This window comes from Erinaceus europaeus, chromosome 10, assembly GCF_950295315.1.
Source record: "Erinaceus europaeus chromosome 10, mEriEur2.1, whole genome shotgun sequence".
Lineage (NCBI taxonomy): Eukaryota > Metazoa > Chordata > Mammalia > Eulipotyphla > Erinaceidae > Erinaceus > Erinaceus europaeus.
In genome coordinates this window covers 102,876,756-102,896,177 of record NC_080171.1, presented here as the reverse complement: position 1 = coordinate 102,896,177, position 19,422 = coordinate 102,876,756, and the positions used below count along the sequence as shown (strand labels likewise).

At 52.2% G+C, this 19,422-nt stretch overlaps 1 protein-coding gene across 5 annotated transcripts in view; it reads right to left on the bottom strand.

The window, feature by feature from the left end:
* The window catches only part of HMCN2 (hemicentin 2), a 167,707-nt gene that overhangs the window by 31,217 nt on the left and 117,068 nt on the right, over nt 1-19,422 (bottom strand). For all 5 annotated transcript variants that reach the window (XM_060200391.1, XM_060200392.1, XM_060200389.1 and 2 more), the window contains 15 exons: nt 17,581-17,799; nt 13,721-13,834; nt 13,178-13,365; nt 10,954-11,050; nt 10,226-10,387; nt 9,943-10,056; nt 9,053-9,255; nt 8,339-8,420; nt 6,463-6,594; nt 4,616-4,759; nt 4,381-4,540; nt 4,144-4,268; nt 3,699-3,879; nt 1,839-1,936; nt 1,152-1,418 (listed from right to left, as the gene is read on the bottom strand). In XM_060200391.1, coding sequence (XP_060056374.1) covers nt 1,152-1,418; nt 1,839-1,936; nt 3,699-3,879; nt 4,144-4,268; nt 4,381-4,540; nt 4,616-4,759; nt 6,463-6,594; nt 8,339-8,420; nt 9,053-9,255; nt 9,943-10,056; nt 10,226-10,387; nt 10,954-11,050; nt 13,178-13,365; nt 13,721-13,834; nt 17,581-17,799 — 2,286 coding nt within the window. The remainder of the gene's footprint in view (nt 1-1,151; nt 1,419-1,838; nt 1,937-3,698; nt 3,880-4,143; nt 4,269-4,380; nt 4,541-4,615; nt 4,760-6,462; nt 6,595-8,338; nt 8,421-9,052; nt 9,256-9,942; nt 10,057-10,225; nt 10,388-10,953; nt 11,051-13,177; nt 13,366-13,720; nt 13,835-17,580; nt 17,800-19,422) is intronic.

The following is a 19,422-nucleotide window of genomic DNA, read 5'->3' as shown; positions in this document are numbered from 1 at the left end:
CAAGACTATAGGTGATTAGAAAGACACATAAAGACTCAGCTCAGCTCTGGCTTGTGGTGGTGCTGGGGATTGAACCTGGGACCTGGGAGCCTTAGGCATGACAGTCTTCTGGATAACCATTACGCTGTCACCCTGTGAAGCTTCCCTTCTGCGTGGTTCTCCCATGTGGTGGCCAGGAATTTGAATCTGGTTCCTCATTCATGGTGAAATGTGCATGCTACCAGGTGAGCCACCTCCTGGTCCCAACACAAGTTTTCTGCTTAGCACAACACATGCAAAAATCCCGCCCCACTAGGGAAAGAGAGAGGCAGGCTGGGAATATGGATCAACCTGTCAACGCCCATGTTCAGCGGGGAAGCAATTACAGAAGCCAGACCTTCCACCTTCTGCATCCCACAATGACCTTGGGTCCACACTCCCAGAGGGTTAAAGAATAGGACAGCTTCCAACAACAATAATAGTAATAACAACAATGATGATGATAAACAACAAGGGAAATAAAAGGGGAAAAAAAGAATAGGAAAGCTATCAGGGGAGGGGATGGGATATGGAGTTCTGGTGGTGGGAATTGTGTAGAGTTGTACCCCTCCGATCCTATGGTTTTGTCAGTGTTTCTTTTTATTTATTTATTTATTCCCTTTTGTTGCCCTTGTTGTTTTATTATAATTATTATTGATGTTGTTGTTAGATAGGACAGAGAGAAATAGAGAGAGGAGGGGAAGACAGAGAGGGGGAGAGAAATATAGACACACCTGCAGACCTGCTTCACCACCTGTGAAGCGACTCCCCTGCAGGTGGGGAGCCGGGGCTCGAACTGGGATCCTTATGCTGGTCCTTGTGCTTCGCGCCACATGCACTTAACCCACTGTGCTACCACCTTTTTCCTTTTTTATAAATTAATAATAATAAAAAATAACCTGAGACTGCCCACCTCCATCAGACTCTGGTCCCAGCTTTCCAAGGTTTGAGAGAAAAGGCTTAGGAGTCTGGCCCCAGAGGCAGGGATCAGCTCGGCCACCCACCTGAAGCAAGGTCAGTGAGTATCCTGCACACACCTGCTTGTCGTCCATTTTTTTTTTGGGGGGGGGCTTGTCACCTTCTCCACCAACCCAGAATACGCACCCCCTTCCTGTGTGAGGGGTGTGACCTACCCATCACTGTCAGCTGGAAGTGCCGCCGGGCCTCTCCTGCCTCACTCTCGGCCACACAGGAGTATGTCCCCGAGTCGCTAGTTGCCACTGTCTCCAGCTGCAGGCCAGGCCCTTGTTCTAAGCTCTGTGGCCACATGGGCTCCCCATTCTTCAGCCAGGATACCAGGGGTAGGGGGTTGCCACGGGCTTCACATGGGAGGAGCACAGAGGAACCCCGGGCCACTGCCACCTCAGGCTGGAACTCCACAGGTTCCAGGATAGGGGGCTCTGTGTGGGGTGAAAGGATGGGTGAAAGTCATTTCATTCCATGCCAGCATCCCTCACCCCAGACCTTTGCATAAGCTGTTCCTGTTGTAGACTGAAATGCCCTTCATCTAGATGATTCTTGCTCCTCTCCAATCTTTGAGTTGGATCTCACCTCCTTCAAGAAACCTTCCCTGGGTGAGGTGTCTTTCTCTATATCACCACAGTACCTTGACTTTCCCTGGTACTACTGGCTTAGGACAGAGTGACTCTTTGCAGAGTTATTTCTTGGTGGCAGGGCCATCTCTGCTCCCTGCTGCATCCTAGGTCTGGCACTCCATGCCCAAGACTACTTATAAGATGAATGAATGAATGGGCAACCCATTCAATCAGACTGAGTAGCTGTGTGTGCCCTCAAGGCCTTGACTCCCCCCATTCCTGTACCGTGAACCTGTAAGGTGAAGTTCCTGTCAGCCACCCCGGCTGGGCTTGCAGCCACACAAGTGAAATCGCCAGAATCTGCCACCTGCACTTGGGAAATCCTGAAAGACAGAAAGAGGGGGAGAGAGAGAGAGAGAGAGAGAGAGAATATCAATAGAAATGGTTTCTTCCTTTCCCATCGTGTCTTGAAAGATGAACCACTACCTGAACAACTGTGGCCTTGAATCTAAACCCTTTCCTGGCTCCCCAGTGACTTGCCTATGCCCACACCCCACTACCTTCTACCATTTCTCTCATGGTGAGAACTCCCACTGAAGGCTCCACAGGCAGCCTGGCTGTTGCTGCCTCCTTCTGGATATTTTCTCTTTGCCTTCAGGGCTCCTCAGAGTGGTCTCCACTTGCTGTCTCCACTGTCTGTTTCCCCACCTCTCTCAAGGCCCCTTTTACCCTGAGTGCTTCCCACTAAGCTGTTTTTGATTTGGTCTCCAGTGACCCTGGGCCCTGTCTTCACTCAGTTCCAGGTCAGCATGCTGGGGCCTTCAGACCCACCACAGCCAGCAACCCCAGGTGCTGGACACTTCCTCCTTGGGGCTGCAGTCAGTGCTGCTCCCACTAGCACCAGTTTGCTGGCTTCCCCAAACCTCTGTCTTCCCAGCTCTACACAGAGCAGCAGACTCAGCAACCCTCTTCCCTGTGTGTCTAAGAAGCTCTGAAACCAGCACACCAGGTAGGACACACCATCTGCTCCTGCCACAGGGGTCCCCTGCTTAGGAAATGGGGTCCGTCTATGGCCATAACACCCTGAACACGCCCGATCTCGTCAGGAAATGGGGTCCCAGCCCTACAGGTTTCAGGGATGAACATTTCCATACCTCCCCTTCTTTTTGTTCATGTTTATCTGTTAGGGAGAAAGAAATACAGCAGAGCATCTTTATGGCATCTGCAATGCTGGGATCAATCTCTCGGCCTCATACACCCATTTCAGTTCTCTGTCCACTATGCCACCTTCCGATTTCTTTTCTCTTCCCAAACACTGCCAACTCCAATTCTTTTGACCTCATGGTTCTGATCCAGGTCATACTGCCTCACCTGGACTGTCACCCAGCCCCTAACTGCCCTCCCTGCTTGGCCCTGGGTCCCAGCTGGCCATGAGTCATAGAAGCAGTGAAAGCAGATGCTCGTGGGGGACGTACACCCCCGGGCTGACAGCAGCACACCCACAGGAGACAGAGGGCAGAAGCAAGCAAGCGTCCACTGACAGCTGATGGCTGGACACAGCTCAGCCCAGTCACACTATGGGGCCTGCCCAGCCTCAGAGAGGAAGTTGTCTGATGTGTGCACAGCGTGGAGGAGCCAGCAGGGCACAACAGACCATTCACTAAAGGACAGATAGTGCCTGACTCCTACGGGGGCCTAATTGCTGTAGGTTCACAGTCAGCAGTCAGGCTGTGGGTGCCAGAGGCTGGAGTCAGGAGTTAGTGTCTCATGGGTGTAGGGTTTCTGTTTGGGGAAACTCAAAAGTTCTGGAGGTGGATGGTGGCAACAGTCTCACACCTGTGCGTGGTAATGTGCACTCTACTGGGTGAGCCACCTCTGACACCCATCCATTCATATTTCTATTAATTTGTTGTTGTTATTGCAGATAGAAGCACAGAGGCAGAGAGAGAAAGAGGCCACAGCACCAAGCTTCCTTCATTGTGGTAGGGGCTGGGCTTGAACCTGGGTCATTCACATGGCAAAGCAGCACACTATCTAAGTGAGCTATTTCACCAGCCCTGTTTCTATTAGTTTTGATTCCTAAGGCATTCATATGTGTTCCATTCCTAGTGGCCTGCAACAGGTATCTGGGGCTGGCTCCCTTACCTGAGAGTGCGGCCGTGGCCACGGAGGCGGGTACGCTGGGATATCGGCAGTGGCAGGCCATCCTTGAGCCAGCTCACATGGATGGGTGGGGAGCCCCGGGCAGGGCAAGTCATGGTCACCAGCTCCCCCACCCTGCTCACCACAGTTCCTGGGCCCCCTGCCATCTCGATGGTGGGAGGGACTAGCATGGGCAGAGAGAAGAAAGGGGATGATGAGCTGGGTCTGGGGACCATGGGCTCCTGCCTGAGAAGCCCTAGCAGACAATGCAGAGCACAGATTTTTGCCCACTTCAGGAATTCTGAGTCACATCTTCCCATGGAAGAGGTAAGGCCGAGATCCAAGAGGGTGCCCTGTTTCTTGGCACTTGCCTCCCCACCTCCAGATTGCCTAGGTGGCTGGGCCAGTGAAGCCCTGGGATGGGGGTCCTCATGCCCCCACAGCTCACCCAGCACACTCAGGGTGTGCAGCCTGGCATCCTCCCCAGCTGAGTTTCGGGCCACACAGGTGTAGGCCCCCGAGTCAGCAGCCCTCAGGCCCTTCAGCACCAGGGAGCTGCCGTCCAGGAAGAACCTGCAGAGAGAGGGGCAAGGAGGCAGGTGGTGGGGCCTGTAGGGGGCATCAGGGCTGGCTGGAGGGCAGATGGTGGGGGTCTTCAGGTGGCGGGTGCAGAGATTGGCCTTACCGGAGATGGGGGCTGGCACCCTTGCCTAACGGGCCCCCGTCCTTTAGCCAGCTCACATCGGGGGGTGGCTGCCCATCGACCTGGCAGTCTAGTCGCACCTCCTGCCCCTCCAGCACACTGTGCTCTTGTGTGGAGCCTGAGCTCCAGATCCTGGGGGGCACTGAGGGAGGGGCTGTCTTGAGGTCTGGGGTTGAGGCAGAGGCTGGCATGGGGGTGGGGCAGAAGGCAGACATACCTAGCATGGTCACCACAAAGTTTTTTCGGGCCTCAGCCTGGGTGTTCTCAGCCACACACGTATAGGTGCCAGCCTGGGAGGGCTGCAGGCGGCTCAGCATCAGGCGGCCCCCCCGGGAGACGACACCAAGCGCCAGGGTGCTCTCTGTGGGCAGGAGGAATGGCCAAGCCTTAAGCCACGCATCTGGCATGCCTAGTGGTCACCCCTGACCCAGCACAGAAGGCACGTGATCCCATTCTGCAGGCACCCTGGAGTCATCCAGCCTACTCCTCGTGTACCAGGGAAACAGGCTCAGACAAGAGCAGGACTTCAAACCAGCCTCTTCATGACTTTCCTGCTCTTTGTGTATTTTGCTTTGTTGTTGTCATCAGTGGGGCCTGGGGCATGCACAACTTCACTGCTGACTTTTTCAGACAAAGCAACAGAGAGGCAGAGACCAAGGGAGAGCTAGCACACAGCACTGATGCCCCCCTGAGGCCACAGCACGATCATGTAGAGTATCCGGGGCTCTGGCCTGGGCTGAATTCATGGAAAAGAAGAACCCTACCCAGTGGGTCATCATTTTTAATTTTTTGTTTATTGGATAAAGACAAAGAGAAATTGAGAGGGGAGGGGGAGGTAGAGAGTGAGAGAGACAGAGTGACACCTGCAGCACTGTTTTAATCACTCATGAAGCTTCCCTCCTGCAAGTGGAGACCAGTGACTTGCACATGGTAATGTGTGTGCTCAACCAGGTGCACCCCAGGCCCCAAGAGATGCCTTTCAACCTTCTTTATTTCTTCCCACTGGAATATCTCTTCCTTCAAGGACCCCACTACCCTTTAGCCCAAGGAGCCCACTCTCAGGTCCACCTCACCTGCTCCCCCATCCCCAGATAGACAGAGGAAAGACAGCTGAAGCACTGCTCTACCACTTGTGAAGCTGCCTTCCTGAAGGTGGGGAGCGAAGACTTGACTCCAGGTCCTCACACATGATGACATGTGCGCTCTAATAGATGAACCACAGCCCCATCCCAGAAACTGCGATTTTGGGTGACATGACAAATAATATAGCCAGGTCCCCAAATAAAGTCACTTTGGTCTGTGTCAGATTGCTTTTACTTCATCGATGTTAAAACAAAATGACATTGAGTGAAACAACATTATTTGAGGACCTACCATATGTGAATTATACCTCAGTGAAGCTATTGGAGAGAAAGTGACAGAACATGAGAAGGAGGAGGTAGATTGACCATAGTCAAAGACTCCTGAGGACTTTTGCCACAGACGGATTTCCAAGAGACTTTGACGGCCCTTCTGCTAGTGTGAAACCTGTACTGGAGGTTACAGGGTAGGTCAGGGGACCAGTGTGGGGCCTGGTGACCTCCACTCGAGGGGGTGAGAGATGGCAGTGGCTAAAACAGGGATAACTGTGGGTACAGAGTGGTGGACTGGCACCAGGTTTGCCAGCTGCCAGGGTAGGATGCCTGCTGACTGATGGTGGGGAGAGGTAGCAAGGAGGGCAGGGAGAAAGCCCTGGGTGGGAGTGAACCATGGTGGGCTTTGGGGCTGAGTTGCTCAGGGTGCAGCTTCAGGACCCCATGCATGCCCAGCACCCCACCTGCACTTGCCTGGAAGTTGATGATGGGCAAGAAGATGCAAGAAGCATCTCAGGCCCTGAATCGGTGGTTCCCATGTCATGTTTTCAATGGCCAATGATGTTGAAAGGCACAGTGGCGGTGGGACCCACCTACCAGTTTGTGATCTCACCAAACCCAAACAGCAATGCACACTTCCTCTCTCCATCACTGTCACCCCACCCATCCGTGGAATGTCTTCCCTCAAAGGATGTGGCTGTGATGCACTCACCAACAGGCATTCTGTCTTTGAGCCAAGTCACAGTGGGTGCCGGGACCCCAGTCACATCACAGGTCAGGACCAGGGGGTTCCCGGCCAACTGGCTCAGGGTCTCCGTTTTGGGATTCTCAAACACCGGGGGCACTGCAGAAGAGAAGCCAGATTCCCATAAGGTGAGGACTCACAGCTACTTCTGCCTGCTCAGGCAAGTCAAGGATGCCCAAGAACCCTCCCCAGATAAGATGAGGAGCGGCCACAACAATCTTCATCATTGGTGCAGATACAGGCTGTTTTATTCACAAATGTAAGTTGACACAGACCGGCTACTTCAAACATTTATACTTGAAATACACAACTATTTGGAAACATTACCCAAGCAGGACCCTGCATGCTGAGCACACCAGTTATTTTTATCCTGTGCCAGGGTAGACATCACTACTTGATCCTATGCAGTCAGGATCATGTCTTGCATCCCCAGCAGCTGCTCTCTACAGGTGACTAAGAGCTTACAGAGACAAGTATGCTCAAGATCAACTGTTTCATCCTCAGTGACCAGACATTTCTCCCTTCTTGCTTATCAAGGCAGCCATGGAGAGAAGGGAGAGCTGGCAGCAGCAAGCCTGGTATCAACGCTTCCCAGCAATCACTTCCCAGTATAGCTCAGGGCTGGACCCCTCTGCGGCTCATCCCGTGGAGAGGCTACTGCTTTGCAACCTTTCCTTTCCACCATGCATGGCAGTTTCAGCTAAGCATGCTGGGACACAGGCTGCATGCCCGAGTCTCCCTGAGGCCAGCTGCCTCAGCTCTTGCTAATGGGTTTGAGCAGAGAGTATAGGTGCCACTTCTGTACTAGACTTCTGCTCTCTGCTGCTTCCTATGGGCTGACACATGGTGCAGCAGGTATCAGGTGTGCTTGTTCTGTTTTTTATTGTCTATCACCAGGGTTGCTGCTGGGTTTGGAACTGCACAGTAAGTCTACTGCTCCCCATTGTAACCCCCTTTTAATTTTCTTTTATCTAATAGTGCAGAGAGAAATTGAGCAAGGTGAGGGAGATATGAAGGAGAAAGACAGATACCTGCAGCACTGCTTCACCACTCATGAGGCTTCCCTACCCCTGCAGGTGGGAACCAGGGGCTTGAACCTGGGTCTTTGCACACGTTAATATGTGCTCTCAATTAGGTGCACCACCACTCAGTCCCCAGGTGTTTAGCTTCAACCAGGGGGAGAGTGGCACCAGAGAGAATGCAAGATCAATGAGAGGGTTGGGTCCCTAGTCCCTAGGTGACCACACAGAGACCAAGTGCTTACCTCTGGACTTAGCGAGAAGGACAAACTCTCCAATGTACTACTGTGGGGTTTGTCACACTACTGAGCCTGCACCCTGATACACCTTCCAACCCTAGGAACAGCCAGCCCAGACATCATCTCCTGCTTCCTTAGGCAGCACCTACAGGCTGGCCCTCAGCCTGCGTGGAGACACACCCAGTCAGGTGCATCTCTGTTCTGTCTTTGGGTTGATGGGACAATGGCTCAATATTCAAAACAGTGTTGCCGAGGTCCCAGTCTGATCTCTGAGGACTCCCTGCCCAGTGCTCACAAGCCAGACCTGGAGCCCAGACTCCTTAGATGTACAGAGTCCATCAGAGCTGGCACCTTCTATGCACTGAGGGGGAGGCACTGCTTCCAGTCACTTGTATGCAGCACAAAGCAAGGCTCTGAGGGACAAAGCCACACTGCTGAGTCCCACAAAGCAGGGCATGGGTGGAGTTCTATTCACAGTCTGGTCCTTGACCCCCCAGGTCTTGTGCCCCCCAACACTTGGCAACCTTGCCTCTTCTTGCTGCTGCCCCCCTTCCTGGTTCCACTCTGGACCAGGTCCCTGCTTACCCTGGACAGTGAGTGCAAAGGTCCTCACAGCCTCCCCAGCCACATTATTGACTTTACAGCTGTACAGGCCTTTATCCGACACCTGCAACAGACAGGGGTGTAGTGAGGGTGTGTGCAGGCTTGGGGCAGGGGTGCCTAGAGCTCCCCAGAAACACTCAGGGCCCAGAAACTTCAGGACTTTTGGAATTCCCCCAAAATGATGGTCTTGTGTGGGAATCTAAGAGGACGGGGACTCTCTGGCCTTTCCCAAGAGCTTCACAAAGCAGCAGGGCAGATGGAAGGGGAAGGGGGGGGTGCACTGGACCCACCCCTCCCTCAGGCCTGCTCATCAGCAACGTCTGGAGAAACACTCCCCCCCACACACACACAACACCCCTGACCCACTGAGGGGAAGGAGCTGGGCTGGGGGAGTGACTTTCTAGAACAGAAGACACTCAACCAGCAAATGCAGCAAGTGTCTAATCCACCCCAGCGGAAGGGCAAACAAACTCCCAGGGAGGCACAACCAGAAGGGGCTAGGGAAATTGAGTCAGGCTGGATCTGCTGCCCTGAGCTCCTCCCACATCTGCTGGAGATGCAAACAGGTTGTGGGGTCCATGAGTCCCCCCCACATCTCACCCTCTACACTCTGCCATTCCTCTTCCCCCATGCACCCAGACTCACTGGAACCAGGTAGTGACATCCCCAAGGCTGACCTTGCCCTCAGCTGCTCACCTGGGTGTCCGAGATCTCCAGTCTTTGTCCACTTGGTGGCACCTGGAGCCGCGGCAACAGGGCCAGGGGCTGCCCATCCTTGTACCACGTCACGGCTGGCTCAGGGACCGAGTCCACCTCGCAGTTCAATGTGACCTGGTCTCTCACTTGTACCACAACCACTTCCTGGGTGTTGCCAGGAGCCTGCCTGAAGGTGGGGAGCACTGGGGCCCAAGATAGCTTCGTGAGGCCTCGGTAATCTCCAGCCCAGCCGGCCACAGAGCTCTCACAGTGGAGGGGACAGAGAGCCCATGTTGGTATGACAGAGAACCTCAGGGTGATCTAGGAAGCTCCTCCTACCCTTTCTGGGCCTCAGCCTCCTCCACGGGGTAGCACCTTACAGACTTCCTGGGCTCTCTTCTGTACTAGCTGGACTGGACCCTCCCAATACCCCCACGATCCATCGCCTTCCTATGAGCAAACCAGTGCAGTCAGTCTCAGCTGTGAGCCCAGGCACCTAACAGTGTTTGTTGCTCAGGAAGCAAACACCCACAAATGACTGAATGGCCACCAGGGCTGGGAAAGACCTTCTAGAAGTCCTGGTTTGTAACATTTTGGGCTAGCTTTTCTCCCAAGAGGATGGGGTCCCAAAACAGACTCTCTGCTTAGAACCTCCACCCATCAGACTTGGGCAGGGCTCCCTCCCTTGTCTCTCAGTCCCCTCCTCTGCTTTGGAGCTCACTTCCTGTCAGGTATGGGGCCAAGGGCTCACACACCATCCCTTAATCCTAAGGCCACTGGCAATTTACCAGCAAAAGAGGTACAAAGACCTCCCTCCCCCGGCAGAGAAAGGATGGGGAACTGGCAGAGGCATGAGAGACAGGAGTAATGGTGAGACAGACAGGACGTACCCAGAACACTCAGCTGTACCAGCTTCTGGTCTCGGCCGGCAGCATTGAGGGCCTCACACATGTACGTTCCAGAGTCTGACGGCTGCACCCGCGCCAGGTGCAGTGTGTGGGTACCTGCAGCAGGGACAGGAGCCAGCCCTTGTACCAGCAGATGGGTCTCCAGGCCCTTCCCCCAACCCAAGAGTCCTCCCAGGCTCTGGGTCCTCTAGCCCTGGGTTTGGGGAAGCAACAGTGGCTTCTTTGTACAGCGTCAGAGCTGAGTCCCTGGCCTCAGTTTACCCACCAGGCAGAAGGAAAATCTCTTGTCCCAGAGAGAGGGCTTGGTTGTCCTTGAACCATGTGACCTCAGGGCTGGGGTGGGCATGGACATCACAGGAGAGGGAGATGCTGCTGTTAAGGGTGGCAGTGGCCTGCTCGGAATCTGGTCCTGTGATTCGAGGTGGGACTGTCCCCAGGGCCAGCGGAATAAAGAAAGACACATGAGAATGCCTACCGGCAGGGGAGACACAGGGCCTCTGAGCACCTGCACTCCACCCCCTCAGCTTCATCTTCACCCAGCAGCCACAGTCTGTCACACCAGACTGTGGACTCAGCAAACATAGAGAAAGGACGCAGTGAACAGAGAGGGCAAGTTACCTTTCTAAGGTCACTCAGCGGGTCAGTGGAAGAACCAAAGTCTAAACTCAGGTGACCCTCCTCTGGGTGTGAAAAGTCAAACTAATCTCCTTGCTCTGCAGGTGGGGAGTGAACCCAGAGAGAGACTCTATAAAAGGTGCTGTAAGGCCTAGGGATAGTCATTCCCTGGCTGCCTCAGATTTGCATAAAACCATCTGAGGTTTACCCAGTGGTGATTAGGGAGTCACATATTCCAGAAAATGGTGGGCATCCAGGATCCCTGAACTCTGATCATGGACCCCAGAGTCCAGGACACTGGGAATAAGGAAGCCCAGTACACCTCCCAAACTCTTAGGGGAGGGAACCCCAGGGGGCTGCCTGCCCAGCCCAACTCACTCTGTACCCGGAGGGTGAAGAGCTTCTCCGCAGAGCCCACTGAGTTTTCAGCCACACACATGTAGCTGGCAGTGTCGGCTGCCTCTGCCGTGGACACCTACAGGACAAGGAGACGGTACCTGGCTGGGGTGTGCCCTTAGCCCAGGGGCCCTACAGGGGACTCCATTTCTCTTACGCCAGGCACAATAGATGCCAAAGAGCAATTTCTGACTTAATAGAAATATCTATCCTGTGGACCAGGAGGTGGCATAGTGGCTAGAGGTTTAGGCTTGGGAGTTTGAGGTTTTGGGTTCAATCCCTGGTGTAGCATGTGTCAGAGTGATGCTCTGGTTCTCTCTCTCTCTCTCTCTCTCTCTCTCTCTCTCTCTCTCTCTCCCTCCCTCCCTCCCTCCCTCCTTTCCTCTCTTTCACACAAACACAGAGACACTGCTCAGCTCTGACTTATAGTGATGCTGGGAATTGAACCTGGGACCTTGGAGTCTCATGCATGAAAGTCTTTTTGCATGACCACTATGCTATATAGCCAACCATTTTTTCTTTTTTAGAAATATCTTTCCTCGTCACTCAGGTGGCCCCAAGATAGAGTTCATATGTGGCTGGTCTTTGCTCACAGATCCTGCTTCACAAGTTACCAAGGTGCCTAAAACCATGGCACCTCTTGAGCATAGAGAGTGGCAAAGGTGTCTATTTGCATGGGCAAGGGGACTCTGGGAAGCACCTATGGATAAGGGTGGACTTCCAGGAGCTCCAAGTCTGTGATCAGGGGACTGGAATTTTTGTTCTCACCCAGGGGTGGGGAGAGCATGTGAGACTGAGTGTCGTGACTAGTGACCATTGATACTTCACTCACACCCATGTGAGGAGGGCTATGTAGAGCTTCACGCCAGTGCATGGGGAGATGTGGGGAGACTGGTGCACCTCTGTGTGTGTGTAAAGGGGAGGGGTCCCTGTGCTTCTCTTCATTTTGCTTCCTGAGTTACAGCCTTTGTGTTCCATCTGCAGTGATCTAAGTAAACTGAACTTGTCTCCTGAGTGCTTGAGCAAACGAACTGAGCCTGAAAGTGTGTGTGTGTGTGTGTGTGTAGGTCACAGGGACCCCTAAACCAGCTAGTCAATAGTACTGGTTGCCAGCTGTGGGCATGGGTTAGCCATGGGCACCTAAAATCTAAATAGGGGGGTGTGGGGGCCTGCAGGCAGCTGGGCAGAGCCTGGGGCACTGTCAGCCAGCACCTGCAGTAGAGGGTTGTCTTGGGGGACTGAGCCCCCCCCCCTTGCAGACCCTGAGCTTATCCCTGGGTGCAGAGCTTCTGGAATATGATCAAGGATACCTCATCAAAGCCCAAGAATTTCTCAGAAGTCTCTATAACCACTCCCACTGGAACTGGGTCTGGGGAACCCTTCCAGAGGGGCACCCATGTCATCCATGATAAAGTAGTTTTTAGGGGATTCCACATGCAAACCCACAAGGGTGGGAGCCTCTCTTCTGCTAAAGGCTATCTGAATATTTGGAGCATCACTTATCAGGTCATACACAATTATCAGCTAGCACTTAAGAAACTGCACCCATGTGGCTTGTAAATCATTACCTCCTTAATAAAACAAACCAAAAATCGTTAGCACTTAATGAGATTTTGGATGCTGGGGTGACAGCATAATGATTCATGCCTGAGGCTGTGAGGTGTGAGGTTTGGCCCCCAGTAACACAGCAGCATAAGCCAGTACTGAGCAGTGTTTTGGTGTCTGGCTGTTTCTCATCACAAATAAGTTTAAAAAATAACATACATATGTATGTATTGTAGTCTCTCAAGCATCAACAGAGTCAGGCCAAAGGATTTCCCTGGGCAGGCCATTCCCCACCCCTGATCTAGAGCTTTCTGCCATACTGGGGGGGGGGGGGGGCAGGTTCTGTGTGAACCCCAGCAGTCCCCAGCGCTGGCGAGGGCTACTCCATGCTCTGCTGGGCTCCGAAGGTCCTAGGACACCAAGAGGCCAAATGTGCTGCTCAAGGTCCTCAAGAGCAAGCTGGACTCTGTAGGTGCCAGAGGGCCCTAAGTGTGAGCCCTTGAACACTTTCTTGGGAGCAGTGGGCAGTGTGTACACCATGGCTATCCCAGGGGCTCCAACAAGGTTTCAGGCATAGCTCACGGCAGTTCCTCTGCTCCAGGCAAATGGAACTGAGTGTCAGCAGCCACCAACTTTTGCCCAAGTAGGAGGCTGTCCTGACCTGCAAAACCTGCCCATCCTCCAGGACCTGTAGCCGGGGGCTCTCGGGGAAAGGCAGTCCATTCTGGAGCCACGAGATTGTGGGCACTGGGTTGCCCACGGCTGGGCACTGGAGGCTGACGGTGCTGCTGGCGTTGACGGTCACCTCCTCCACCAGCTCCTCGGTGTCCCCCAGGATCACAGGGGCAGCTAGGGTGAGGGAGAGAAAGATAAGGAGCAGGGAGCCTTGGTGGGAGAGGATCCCTGGGCATAGGGGTGCCTGGAGATGAGAATAGCACTCTCTGGTGGGGGCTCCTTGGACCCATTCACCAAACCCTCCCAGGCACTGGTGCACAAAGAGGGTGGTGATTTGCTCAAGGTCACACAGCAAGAAAGCGGCTCACTTGGGATTTGAAGCCAGTCCTATGTGGTTTCAGAGCCTCAGCATGTATCCCCTACACACTGCCAGACTCCAAGCATGGTAAGTCAGAACATGAACTCCACCAGGCGCCCCACCCCACCTCTTTCTAGGGGACCTACCCCTGCCCCAGGGCCTGCCACTCACTGAGCACCAGCAGCTTGTAGTGCAGCCAGTCCTCGCCCACCTCATTGGAGGCCTTGCAGGAGTACCTCCCGGCATCCTCCACGCGGACCTGGGGGATCTGCAGGACCCGGCCTCCTGAAAGGACATGGGGACAGAGGGTCAGGCGATACCAGGAAACTGAATTTTCCTCCAGAGGGGCCCAGGGACACACTGGCCCTCCACTTCCTGTGTGAGACAAGACAACCAGTCTGCCCAGCCCTGCTCAGGGAGAATAGCAAGGGCTCACTGTACTTCCCTGGCCTTGAACTCTGTGCAAATGGGGAAACTGAGGGTTCCAGAGTACCCAGAAGTACTGAGGTCAACTCTTCCAGGCAAATGGAACTGAGTGTCAGCAGCCACCACCTTCTGCCCAAGTAGGAGGCTGCCCTGCCCTGCCTGTCCTCTAGAGCTTGTAGCTGGGAGCTCTGGGGGAAAGATAGCCCATCTGGCAGTGATGGGCAGAGGGAAGGCACTGGGGGGGGTCAGCTGGGACCTTCTGTGATCCAGACCCAGCCAAGCACCTATGGGGATAGGGGTCTCTGTGCGCTTAAGGTCCTGTTGGTCCAGGCTGCACTGTGACCCTAGCTAGAGCCAAGGGGCCTGTTCTGTGCAGAGCCTGGGGTCCTCTGGCTAAGGATGGGGAGGCAGTGGCTGGAATGGGGCAGGGGTTCAGTTGATAGTTGAGGCCAGAATTAAGATCAGCTCACAACAATTCCACTGTGTGTCCAGGATTTGGGATTGGTGCTCGGGGTCAGTGGTCAACAATATGGCAGGAGGGCTGGGGTCAGTGGCTGTGGCCAAGGTTCAGTTAATGACTGGGAATAACCTACAGTCAGGGTCTGAGCAAGGGATCAGCATGTGACCAAGCTCCCTGTGTACCCAAGATTTGGGGTTAGTGGCCAAGTTAGAAGGCAATGGCCAGGTTAAAGGTCAGTTTCAGGGTTTCCAACAGGGACAAAGAGCTTTCACTAAGCACTGCCTCTTTCAGATCCCTAAGAGCCCAAGTGCAAACCCTGAAGAGGCTCTGCTCACCCAGATGCTCCCTGTGGCTTACTCCAGGGCCCCTGTTCCACCAGTCAGTGTGCCACTGACCCATGCCTGTATGGACAAGGGAACATCTAAGCCAGGAGCCCTTCAGCCCCTCCTCCAAGACACCACAAGCCTCTGTGCTGGAACCTCTCTGGGTCTGCTCCATCTGGGGTTGGGAAAGTCAGGGTGGCAGCTGCTCCCAAGCCTTGCCCTTGGAGTCTTCTGACATGTAACTGTTACAGGTCACTATTAGGCTGTTAGCTTTGCCACATGATACTAAAGAATTAAGGAGTAGGAGATACAAAGCATAATGGTTATGCAAAGAGGCTCATGCCCAAGGCTCCAAGGTCCCAGGTTCAATCCTCTGCACCACCATAAGCCAGAGCTGAGCAGTGCTCTGGTAAATGAACAAACAAACAAACAAATAAATAAATAAAAGGGAGAATTAAGGTATGTAACTTGATGTAGAAAAATGACATATCCAAGAATACCTGGTACCAAGGGACAAAGACAGAAAAACACCCCAAAGGAAGAGCACAAGGCAAATAATGAGGCAGAGGACCTTTGACCTTTGACTCTGGGTCATAAGTCCAGGAGCAGAGGAGGGAGAGGGAGAAGCAGCAGCAGCAGCAGCATGAAGGAAGGGGGAGAAGGGGATGCAGTTGGAACTGGGAGCACGAAGCTGAGCTGAGCTGAGCTGAGCAGAAGACATGTCAGGGCTGGAGGAGCAAGGGAGAAAACAAAAACGGGGGTGGAGGGGGACCATGTTTCCCACCGTCTCTAACTTATGGCAAGAAAGTCCTACTTTCTTTTTTTTTTATTAATTAATTTATTTATTTTCCCTTTTGTTGTTCTTGTTGTTTTTCATTGTTGTATTTATTGTTGTTATAGATGTCGTCATTGTTGGATAGGACAGAGAGAAATGGAGAGAGGAGAGGAAGACAGAGAGGAGGAGAGAAAGACAGACACCTGCAGACCTGCTTCACCACCTGTGAAGCGACTCCCCTGCAGGTGGGGACCTGGGGGCTTGAACTGGGATCCTTACGTCGGTCCTTGCGCTTTGCTCCACATGCGCTTAACCCACTACGCTACTGCCCGACTCCCAAGAAAGTCCTATTTTCATACAATTAATGTTTGCTGATTTTATAGTAGCTTCTGAAAGGAGATAGCCTCATATTAAGTGATTTGTATGCTAATATAAATAAGAACCCCATATTAACTTGGGGAACATGAGCTCTGTGTAACAAAACTGTTCACAATAAAAAAAAATAATCCAAAATAAAAACTTCAAAAAGCAGTGAGAGCTGTGGAGGTAGCTGGGCAGTGAAGCATAAGCCTTGCATGTGTGAGACCCTAGGTTTGATTCTCAGCATCACATGATGCTCTGGCTCATTGCAAAATAAAAGAACAAATAAACAAAAGACCTGGGACCCCAGACTAGTCCTCATAGTTCAGTGAAGGACTGAGGTAGATATCAAGCTCAAAGTCCTGGGTTTGAGCCCTAGCACCACATGAGAGAGCACCAGGGCACCAGAGGAAGTTTTATGGGTGGTGGAACAATGCAATGATGTTTCTCTTTCTCTCTCACACTCCTACCTTCTCTGATTCTCTGTCTCCAATTCTCTCTCCCTACACAAACACACACACACATGAAATTAAAAAGTGAAAAGGGGGACAGGAAACAGTCCACCCAGGGTGTATACTTTACCATGTGCAAGGACCTGGGTTTGAGTTCCAGGTGCTGCACAGAGATACCAAGAGCAGCACTATGGAGAAGCCCCACGAATGGTAAAGCAGTGCTGTGGTGTCTCTCCTTCTCTTTCTACCTCTCTCATCCATAATTAAAAGGGAAAAGCAAACAAGTCTGCTAGAAGCAGTGGAATCATGCAGGACAAAACTAGAAAGACCCCCATCTCCAGCCCTGAGAAAAAGAGATGGGAAAATGTTGGAACAGTGGAATTGTGAACGTGTAAGGTTTCACGCACACATCCACACACCCAGTGGGCACTTCTTCAGAGTTTGGCGTTATAAGCCTTTTGAGGGTCAGAATGAAGGAACTGCTCCCTCTCTAAGAAGCCCTAGCTGGGACCAGGTGGTGGCACACCTGGTTGGGCACACATGTTATAGTGGATAAGGACCCAGGTCCCTACATGCAGGGGGAAAGCTTCACAAGTGGTGAAGCAGGGCTGCAGGTGTCTCTCTGTCTCTCTCCTCTATCTCCTCCTTCCCTCTTGATTTCTGGCTGCCTCTTTCCAATAAATAAAGATAATAAAAAATTTAAGGGAGTCGGGCGGTAGCACGGGATTAAGCGCAGGTGGCGCAAAGTGCAAGGACTGGTGTTAAGGATCCTGGTTCGAGCCCCGGCACCCTACCTGTAAGGGCGTCACTTCACAAGCAGGTTTCTATCTTTCTCTCTCTCCCTCTCTGTTTTCCCCTCCTCTCTCCATTTCTCTCTGTCCTATTCAGCAATGACGACAACAATAATAACTATAATAAAACAACAAGGGCAACAAAAGGAAATAAATAAATAAATATTTTTTAAAAATTAAAAAAAAGAAACCTCAGCTTGGGCCAATTATTTCAGGACTAGAAGATCTTAGAGCCCGGAGGTAGGTACAGCCTGGGTGGGAGCCTATTTTAAAAACCAAAGACCCTTTAGCTCTGGTGGCAAAAGTAGCTAAGATCTAGAGTGGACACAGGTCTGATTTGAGGTCACACAGTGAGCAATGCCCCACAGAGCTCCCAGAACATGTAGAAAGGCAGGGAGAAGAGCACCTCAGGGGTGATCCATGATGCCCTGTCACCTGGCCTACCTTGCAGAACAGACACCCCATCTGCGGCTGACAGGGGCTGATCCTCCCTGTACCAGGTGAGCTCCGGGGGTGGCACTGCATTGGTGTCACAGTACAGGTAGGCCGGGCTGTTCTCCATGATCTCCCGGTATTCTGTCACCCCATCCTGGGCTTCCTCCTCCTGGGACAGGATCTCAAAGGCTGCACTGTCATCACCCACCTTCTGGAACATGGGAGGCACTGGGTAGAGGAGATAAAGCCATCAGAATACACAGCTGGGGGATGGGAACTTACCTCTGCTCAGAGAGATCCCCCCCCCCCCCAATACTAGCCTTCCCCTGGCTTCCATTTGAGCCAGCCTTTCAAGTGAAAGCAGTCTCTAAATTCATGCATTCCTCCAACAACCACTGTACTGGGCTCCAGAATAAGGTTTCTGCTCTCTGGAGTGGCCATCTGACAGATGCAGGCCTCTGGTGACACACTGGTCCATTTCAGAGGAAGCTGGAGTTTGTTTATTAGAGCAATAGAGAGGCATAAAATCACCAGCTTCTTTAACTGGAGGGGGTCTCCCAGCAAAGGCTGGGAGTTCAAATGAGCCACATTCATTTTACCCACAGTCATTTTCAGCAACCCCACTACATACCCACTCAATCTCTCTCACTGCATCATTCTGAAACAAAGTTCCCACATAATCAAATAATCAGAATGTTATGCAACTCCGTGCTCCCTCCCCACTCCCACCCTTCAGTTCCTTCTCAAAACTAAGACGGATTCTTTAGGATTAAAGGAGCAACAGAAAACCACAAATATCCACACTGACCAGGGCTTGTGGTTTGGACAATATAACCCCTCCCTGGGAGACATTGTTCTGATGTAGATTGGGTCTTTGTACTGATAAGGATTCCAGACTCTAGCTGGACAGCTCAGTGGAGGTTGCTCAGTGGAGCCCTCCATGACCAATAGTCACCTACATCCTCATTACTATGCTAAAACCAGGCTTCCAGGACCAGGGACATAGCTCTCAGCCTGTTAAAGCACCAACTTGCATGCCTGAGGCCCCAAAGGTTCAATCTCAAGCATCACCTTAGGTGAGAGCCGAGGTGTGCTCTGAATTAATCAATCAGTCTCTTCCTCTCTCTCTTCCTCCCTGTCTCTCTTTCTCCATCTCACTCTGTCCTAACTAAACAAACTAATGTAAATCTAGAAACATGTCTCCAGTGATTTTTTTCTCTATTTTCTATACCTGCAGTATATGACTATGTGTGCTCATTGTATGTTCCTCAGCCAGGTATGCATAGCCTTCCTCTTCATACATGTGCCTGGAGAACTCCTGAATATGTTTAGAATGCCATGCCACCCTGACTCTTCAGGCATATACCAAACCTGCACTTTCTCTGTCCAAACCTTGCTCTTCAGTCTGTGCTGACTCTTTTTTTTTCTTTCTTTTTTTTTATTATTTTCTTTCTTTCCTTCTCTCTTTTCTTTCTTTCTTTCTTTCTTTCTTTCTTTCTTTCTTTCTTTCTTTCTTTCTTTCTTTCTTTCTTAATTGCCACCAGGGTGATTGCTGGGGATGGGGTTATTGCCAGCACTACGAATCCTCGGCTCTTGGCAGCCATTTTTTTCTATTTTATTTTTATTTGACAGGACAGAGAAAAATTGGGAGGGGTGGGGAGATAGAGAGGGAGACAGAAAGACAGACACCTACAGACCTGCTTCACTACTCGTGAAGCGTCCTCCATGCAAGTGGGGAGCAGGGGCTTGAACCTGGATCCTTGCACTTGGTGATATGTGCATTTAACCGAGTGTGCCACTGCCCAGGCACCCTGATCCTTATTTTCTACTCAGCTATTTGTACAATTTGTG